Here is an 8,763-nt window from a genome sequence, read left to right as displayed (position 1 = left end):
GGTATTTTAGAAAAAGAAATAACAATAAAAACAAAAGACAAAAAAGTGATTATTGCCCGAATAAAAAAGAAAATTGTAAGTGTTGGTATTGCCAAGAAGAAGGACACTATGCAAATGAATGTCCGAAAAAGAAGGATAAAAAGGATCTTACTAAACAAATAGAAATTGCTAAGTCCTGTTTTATGGAACCATTAGAAGAATCTGATGATAACTTAGACTATATTTTTGAATATGTCTCGAAAACAGACTCAGAGACAGACTCATAAATGTAGCATTATTACTCAGTTTCTGAGTCTGTTTTATAATGGCTGAAATCATTAAAAAATCCACCCAAGATAAAAAATATTATGTAATTTATAATGGCCCCATGAAAGGAGTATATGATGCCTGGAAAAAAGCAGCACCATTCACACACCAGTCAAAGATAATTCATAAAGGAGGGTTCCTAACACTGGAAGAGGCAAAGAAATCCTTCAAGGAATATGAAGCTCTTCATCCAGAGCAAACCCTAAAAAGAGCAGATAAAGCTCCAATTCAAACCCAGAGAACAGGGATAATAAGAAACATTCCTACAAGGGCTGAAATCAAGGAAAAGAAAAGGGTCTGTAGATCTAATCTCAGAGAAACCCTTAACATAGTCCTAAATTGGACTGAAGAAAAAAGGGCAATTTTGGGATATTATCCTGTTGCCAAAGAACAGCTAACAAAGCTGGTTATATTTCCAGATGCTTCCCACTACAAAAAAAGAAGTTTAAAATGGCATTTATATTACAGCGGTTTCAAAGAACCGCCGTAATATTTGGATATTATGGCACTTTTGGTCGCTGCCAGTAATAAATTTGTATTTGATGGCGGTTTTAGTCATTATGGCGGTTTTGAACCGCCTTTATCACTTGTATATAAAACACACATTGAACATTCCTAGTTACAGAAACACTTGGTTGAAAGTTGAAGCTCGTGTACGACGCTACTGCAGTGACCTCTCTCTCGTGTTCTCTAACGATCTCCTCCAACGAAGATCTTCTCCGGTGACATCTCCTCCAGCGACAGCTTTCCCAGCGGCGATCTCTTCCGATGACGTCCCCTCTAGCTTCCTCTCCTTGCCATCCCCTGCGTCTTCTCCGCCAAAATATCAGCGCCTCCCTTTCGTTCTGGATCAGAAAGGTTGGCTTACCTCTTTTAAGTAGTTTTCGAGGATTCATCGCGAGTGGTTCCACTGTTTGCGCAGCAAAATCAACAGCAACAACAAGAATAAGATGTGTGGTTGAATCTGGTTTATGTCTTTTTGTAAACTTGTAATTGCGGTTTTAGATTGCTATTGATGTGATTATGATTATGATTGAGATACTGTTATTGCAATTGAAATAAGAACCCTAGGTTTTTGGCAAGCATTTGCACCTAATTGTGACTAGACAATACGTGATTGAATGAGAATGCATTTGAATGTTAGTGTTTTGATTTCTCGTAATTTATATGCTGTATTTTTGCATTTCAGTTACAGTTGATTGAAGAACAGGGATTTTGGTAAGGATGTTTAAACTTGAAACATGGAAATGGACCCCTGACTCATTAAGATTTTGGAATGATGAGTGCTATTTTCGTTTCTTTTAGTGCAACTCAAAGTTCAGAGTTGTTTTCAGTTGATATTTGTTGTGACTAGCTCTTACAATTTCTTGCAATTTCTTGTCCATAAGGTGTGTTATTGTCTTTGAGTCTAATATTTCTTTTGAGGAGCTTATGCTTTATGCATTTTTTGTGCTTGGGTCATCATTCATTCACTTTTGCTTTGTTGATATGATTGAGATGGATTGTTTCTGAGCCATAGAGGAAGTATCTAAAAGAACAGTAGCGTTAATTGACTGCTTTTGAAATGATTTCTCTAGTAATCTTTGTCATCAGTTGAGTTTGAACATGTTTCTTGCAATTTCTTGTCCATAAGGTGTTTGTGTTATTGTCTTTGAGTCTAATATTGTTGCAATGACTCTTGCATTGTGTTTCTCTGTGCTATTTTTGGTCCAATGAATTGGAGAGTAGGAATTTTCAATCTTGCAGATTGTAGCTGTCCTTGCTGCTCAATGAAAGCTTTTGTTTATTATGGAATCGCGATTTTTCAGGAGATTGCTTTCTTCGATGTTACTCGAACGGGAGAAATCTTAAGTAGGTTGTCGGAAGATACACAGATCATAAAGAATGCCGCAACTACCAATGTTTCTGAGGCCATGAAGAACCTAGCAACAGCACTTATGGGTCTCAGCTTCATGTTTGCAACATCTTGGAAGTTAACATGTGAGTAGTTGAAGAGTGAAGGTTTATTTCATAAACTATAGACATACATTTATTCCATTGTTCGAATCCTAACTTCTCTCTCTTCCCTCAATATCTTATAGTGTTGGCTTTGGCTGTTGTGCCTGTAATTTCTGTTGCTGTCTGTAAATTTAGGCATTTGCTGCGTGAACTATCTCACAAAATTCAAACTGCAGCTGCAGTAGCATCTTCAATTGCTGACGTATTTCTCTTCCATCAAACCAACATTAGGAGATGATATTCATTTCCAATCTAATCTTAATTTTGCATGCTGCTTAGAAATCATTTGGTGCCATAAGAATAGTAAGATCTTTTGCCCAAGAAGATTATGAAATTTCATGCTACTTTGAGAAAGTTAGTGAGACACACAGCCTTGGCCTTAAGCAAGCTGTGAGTTAGTCCTTTCTGGTTTGATCTATGTGCTACTTTGTACACTAAGTTATTTTGCCTATGCATTTTAACTTTATCCACTTGATGTTACAAAAAGTCGTTGGACTCTTTTCTGGAGGCCTTAATGCAGCGTCCACACTTTCTGTTATCGTAGCAGTGGGATCTTCTATATCTTCTATATCTTTTTTGTTAATCACAACCTGTCTAATAAGAATAAATGGCTACCGGAAACCTGGTTTGATTGCATTGTTTGATGTTGATGTCACTCTTATAGCCCCAAGGAAGGTATTTGTTCTTCTTGAGCCAATGGCATTAGTATTGTATAGATAAAAAAAATATATTAATGGAACAATTTGATGTGGTCTGAGTCACATTTATTGTTTACAAGTAGTTTAAGGTTACTAATTTTACTTGCGCCCTCAGCGCTAAGCTTAGAGGTAAATTTGATTTTGGTCCACTCTTCTATTTTACTTGCGATTAAAATGGAAGCTTCACTTCTAATTAAGAAGCTATAGACTCTACACTATGACATATTATTATATCTTAATTTAACATTATAAATTTGTTTCTCTCTTATTCTGAATTAATATGAATATGATATGATTCTTTCGGCTTGGTGTATATCTAGAATAAAAATGTATAAAAGAAAAGTCGTGATGCTTTTCTTTTCGCTGAATGAATGATTTATTGAATTTAATATATAATAAGTACAAGCTAAGCTTGAATATATATGATTTGAAGTGGCATGAAAGTCACTCAAAGTAATGATATTCTGAAAGGGTGCAGCTGTATAAACAAGACCAAGTTGAAAAAGTATATTCATATCATATGCCATATATATTCAATTTCACTCTCACTCAATATTATTAGTTTAATTTTGCCTCTACTATATAAAATACAATACAAAGGACATGAGAGAATGAAAAAAAAACTACTTAATGTAGACCGTCAATTTTTTTTTTTTTTACTTTTTTCCTATAATTTTGACATGAGTGATATTTCATTATTATCTGAATTTTAATTGGTAGGTGACAATTTGCAATACACAAATGAAAGCTATAAAATTCAAGGTGTCTATGGAAAGCATTATTTTTCTCTTAATAATTATTTCTCTTTTTCTTTGAAAAGATACCTCCAAAACCAATGAGTGGAATAAGTGGCTTGATCTTATTCTTCTTCTTCTCACTCCCAAATGAATGGTGCCTCTTCAATTTTTCAACTTCAAGTGTAAGCAGTTGTGGTGACGGTGAAATAATATGAGTTAATGAGGGTGTATTTGCAAAAGTCACATGCCTTTTCTTTTGCAATTCATCATCATCAAACTTTGTTACATTATTTTTATTTTTATTATTCTCCATGTCCTTGACATCTTCAATAATAACCGGTTCTTCTTCTTCTTCTTGCATTATGGGATGATGCTTATTATTATTATTATTATTATTATTATTATTATTATTATTATTATTATTATTGCCCATGGATTCTTGCTTCAATTGTTGAAGCTCTTGCCTTGTGAGTTCAAGCTCTTCTTGCAATGAAGAAAGACAATGCGCCATTGACATGGTTTCTTCTTTAGCTTTTTGAAGGTTTTTCTTTGTCTCTTCAAGCTCAGCTTCAATGGCTTCATGCCTCAGGTTCAAAGGCTCATCAATAATAACCCTATTTTCCATTATTTTGTAATAATGCACTCTATGTGTTTGTTATTTTGCTTCTTAGAAATTGGAATCATTTAAATATATATTTTGTTGTCTAGTTGTTGCAGCTGAATCTTTAGCTCTGACCCTGCAAGCATCTTGCAATTTAAAAGATTCAAAAGAACTTTTTGAAAGGTTATTCCAATATTATTAATTTGTTATATCGTTGGATTTAACTTTTGCTATATCTGGAATCCTGTTATATTTCAACCTGCAGATGTCTAAATGCGCGGAAAGTCTTACTTCCTGATGACCATATTCAGGTTTGTTGTTCCCTGACAAGTAGTTTACTAGCTTCCACTTTTCATTCTATTTAACTTTCAAATTCCTCCAAATTTTTTGGCAATAAACTGATGCATACACAAAGATATTGTTTTATTGCATCTATGCTTGCAATGAATATGCTGGCTGAAGTAATTGGTTCTCTTTTGTCTGGGTAAAATTTGTGCAGGTGGATTTGACACCGCACATGCAGCTGCTGGGTGAGTGAGCGAGCCAGCATATATATATTTCTCTCTCCTCACCTTTCTTTCTTTTTGTATTAATTCATTTTTCTGCTTTGGACAGTGCTTATGATAGAGCGGCAATTAAGTTCCACGGAGTGGAGGCTGACATTAACTTCAACATAGAAGACTACGAAGAAGACTTGAAGCAGGTGATTCATCAATTAATTAATTCATTCATTTGATTTGCATCTCTATTCTCCAAGTTTGATACATTACGGTGGTGTGTTGTGTAAAATAATAAATAGATGACGAATTTGACAAAGGAAGAATTTGTGCACGTGCTTCGGCGACAAGAGGTAATTATAATTTTTTTTTATAGTTTCTTTTAGAATACTATTTAAATATTTGTTTAATATCTAATTTGTTGAAAGCTTAAACTAAATGCTGCCCTGAAACAAAATTGATACTCTTGATTAGTGGTTTACATCTTAATAGAGTGTTCAGATTTAGTTAATGCCCAAGACTGGTTTAAAGTGAGGATTTATTAACTTTTTTCGAAGTTTATTCTGTATTAAGTGTAAATAATTTCAATTTATATCATAATTTCATGATAGTTTGAGGGATTGTAGTTTACTCAACTGCCAGCTCATTCAGTTAGAATTAGAAGTAGTTAGAAGCTGTTTAGTTAGTTATACTAGATGAATAGTTAGACTTAGCTAAGTGTAACTCATACATGTATATTAGCATACCCTGGTAGTACAGTGACTGTTTATTAATTAGAAAGTTTGGCTTTGTCATCACTTTAGATTCATTACTGAACTTTCAGTTGTAGAAATCAGTCATATGCTTATTAGTATCCATCAGTTGTGGATCATTTGCTGCTTCCAAGGTTTTTGTCATTAATAACCTTTCTAGCTGATTTATTATGATTTTTTTGGATGCTGAGAATGTGATCAAATTAATAACAAGTATTAGAATGCACTGTTACTGTTATAAACAAATTAAAGTTGGTTAAATTTCACTCATTAAACCTTTTAAAATTTGAGTTGTTTTGAGGCTGTGATTCTAAGCTATTTTGAAGTGTTGTGTATCTTGGTGAATATTATAAATCATGGCAAACAAAACTTTCAACTTCAGTGTTCTGATTCTTTTTTTTACAGTTGAATGATTCAAGATGGGATTCAGATTATGAGAAACTGTGGAAGCCTCCACCAAATCATGGCTTTCTACCCTGCACTAAGCTTACTCCTAATTATACAAGTAAGAATTCTAAATTTTTATTGCAACTTTTCAAGTATAATTTTCTTTGGTAACTCCTTAACCATGTCTCAGTCTCTTTTTAGCTTCTCTTCCTCTTCCTACTTCTCCCTTGCTATTTTTCTCCTCACCTTCTCAACCTTCACTGGCAGATTCCCCTTAATCCAAAGGTCTTGTTAGTTCCACCTGCATGCCCTTGTTTTTCTTGTTATTTATATATATCCCTTTTATCCTACGCATTCTTACATGTTCTTATTAAAATAATGTTGCAGAGATCAGCAATATGAATATGTTTTCTGAAGACGACGAAGAAGAAGAAGCGCAACAAGGTATAGAAGATGGGATGCAAATCAGGTATGCTTTACTCCATATTTCACATACAAGATTTGCATGTGGCCCTTAATCTCTAGAAATAAGTATAGAAGCCTGCATTGGCCCAATTTGTATTTGTTGATTGATATATATAGATTCTATTGAAAGCTGATCTATCCAGTGTTCCAACAGATGTGGAAGCTAAATCCAAATGAGACCATGGTAAAAAATTACTCCGGTCTGTGTGTAATAGTAGAATCTGCCAAAGGTAAAACTGTGAAATTATAAACATTTCTCAATTGGATAACACTTTTATAAGTCTTTACGGTGCTTCTTTGTTATTCTTAATCCAAATTGGTCATTCATGCAGATGGTATTAGTCCTGGTGGGATTTGCTCTTGGATTGCAAAAGGAAGAAGAGGTGAATAGCCAACCAACACTTTAGATGAATCTTAATAATCAATATATCATTCAAGCATTTAATAGAGTCTTAATTCCTTACTATATATACGTGTTTAGGTGAACTGTATGTTGCTTTCTTCAATTTAAGTGAACAAAAGACAGTGATAAGTACAAAGACATCGTCTCTGGTTGAAGTATCTTTTTTTGATGAATTGAACCAATTGAGAACTTGATTTGCAGAGAGCATAGATGTTCTTTTGCTTAATGCTTCATTATTTAAGTAGTTCTTTTGCTTAATGCTTCATTATTTACAGGAAGGAGGCATAGATGTTTGGGAGCATGCATATTACTTACAGGCAAAATTTCGGGCTTGGTAGGTAACTGGTGATGGCATGATTGTTGTAATGACATTATTGAAGGCCTGTTTTTCTTTTCAGTGTGATGGTTATGATTTATGAAATGTTGTGTTAGCAGAATGTTGTGTGAGAAAATCTGCTTCCTTTCTTAATATATTCTTGATGATTTCATTGATTGAGATGTCTCTTCATTATAAGATGAAACTAAATGAGTAAATGACCCTTTTCTCATAGGAAGCTAGAGCTTTACTAGGAAGCCTTGAATATCAGAAGGGTAATTTTGTTTATTATATTTTCAAATTATATTTTTGTTGTAGGAATTGAATCAAGAGAGTGAGATTTCATCGCCAAAAGAGTTAGGAAGTAGGTCTTCTGGAGCAAGCAATAGAGCAGCATGAAATATGATGGAGATTTTATGTATTAAGAGTTACATGTTATGACATTTATAGTTGAAAAATTATGTTATGTTTGATACTTTGTATAAGAGTTATTACTTTTGATTTCTAATACTAAAAAATCATATATTATGTTTAATACTTTGTTTCTGAGTTATATAATATTTTGTTTATGGATTATGATTTCTAATAAAAAATATTATTTGTTTAACACGATAAAAACGAGGGTAAAAATTGCATTTTTAAACGATAAAAAAGTGTCACTGTTAGGGTTAAAACGGCGGTTCAAAAATGCCGTTTTAACCGACTGAAATGCCACTATTAGGGTAAAAACGGCGGTTCAAAAATGCCATTTTAACCGACTAAAATGCCATTCTGTGAGGGTAATAATGGCGGTTTAAACTGCCATTTTAACCAACCCTTAAACCGCCGTTTTAACCTAGAAATAACGGCGGTTTGAACCGCCGTTTTAACCCAATAAAAAACCGCCGTTTTAACCTGGAAATAATGGCGGTTTGAACCGCCGTTTTAACCCAGCAGAAAACCGCCGTTTTAACCTCAGGGAATTGTGGCGGTTTTCAAAAAACCGCCGTAATAACCAGAATGGCGCCCAGAATTACGTCGCTTTTCAAAACCGCCGTACTTGGTAATAATGGCGGTTCAAACCGCCGTAAATACAAAAAAAAACCGCCGTTTTTACCAAAATTTTTTGTAGTGTCCCCATCTGACACCTATCAGTTTTTTCAGTATGGATTACTTGATACAATCTTAATTTTTAATGATCTAAAAATTATTAGTGAGTTTCTTGCGGGATTCGTTGATGCAGTAAAGAGATTTAAAAATATGATTGATAATGTAAATCCAAGGGATATATCCCTAAAATTTACAAACAGTCAACCTATTTTTAATGAAGAAGAAGAATGCTTGGTTCCAGCACACCAAGTAATATTCATGTCCGTCTTCCCAGGAAATTTTCAACCAATTGATCAAATTCAAGATTTAACAATTTACAGTCATGAAGGAAGGCTAGCCAGCACATTAGCAAGGGTCTTTGAAAGAACTCAAAAAATAACGAAGGAATCTCACACAAGGATTAATTATAAAAGTAGAAATACTCTGCTTGTGTCCAGTAAAAGAAATGAAATTGAAGAAAGAGAGATGAGACTCTTGGTAGAATTTGAATCAGCATTCTACAACTTATCTGGAC

At 33.9% G+C, this 8,763-nt stretch overlaps 1 protein-coding gene across 1 annotated transcript; it reads left to right on the top strand.

Annotated features, from left to right (window-relative positions):
- The first annotated feature begins 1,074 nt into the window (after positions 1–1,074).
- LOC148579313 (uncharacterized) lies at positions 1,075–7,559 on the top strand. The gene is made up of 19 exons (XM_088489525.1): positions 1,075–1,164; positions 2,115–2,286; positions 2,388–2,506; positions 2,584–2,698; positions 2,792–2,979; positions 4,271–4,328; positions 4,448–4,523; positions 4,606–4,651; positions 4,840–4,874; positions 4,956–5,043; positions 5,140–5,190; positions 5,995–6,094; positions 6,364–6,420; positions 6,585–6,671; positions 6,774–6,824; positions 6,923–6,999; positions 7,120–7,178; positions 7,243–7,249; positions 7,479–7,559. The coding sequence occupies exons 1-19, from the start codon at positions 1,075–1,077 to the stop codon at positions 7,557–7,559; spliced, it is 1,557 nt and encodes a 518-aa protein (XP_088345651.1).
- Positions 7,560–8,763: the final 1,204 nt, after the last annotated feature.

Source organism: Arachis ipaensis, chromosome B10 (assembly GCF_059453495.1).
Source record: "Arachis ipaensis isolate K30076 ecotype BB chromosome B10, ASM5945349v1, whole genome shotgun sequence".
In the NCBI taxonomy this organism is placed as follows: domain Eukaryota; kingdom Viridiplantae; phylum Streptophyta; class Magnoliopsida; order Fabales; family Fabaceae; genus Arachis; species Arachis ipaensis.
The sequence above is the reverse complement of the archived record's forward strand: the minus strand, read 5'-3'. Positions and strand labels throughout refer to the sequence as shown.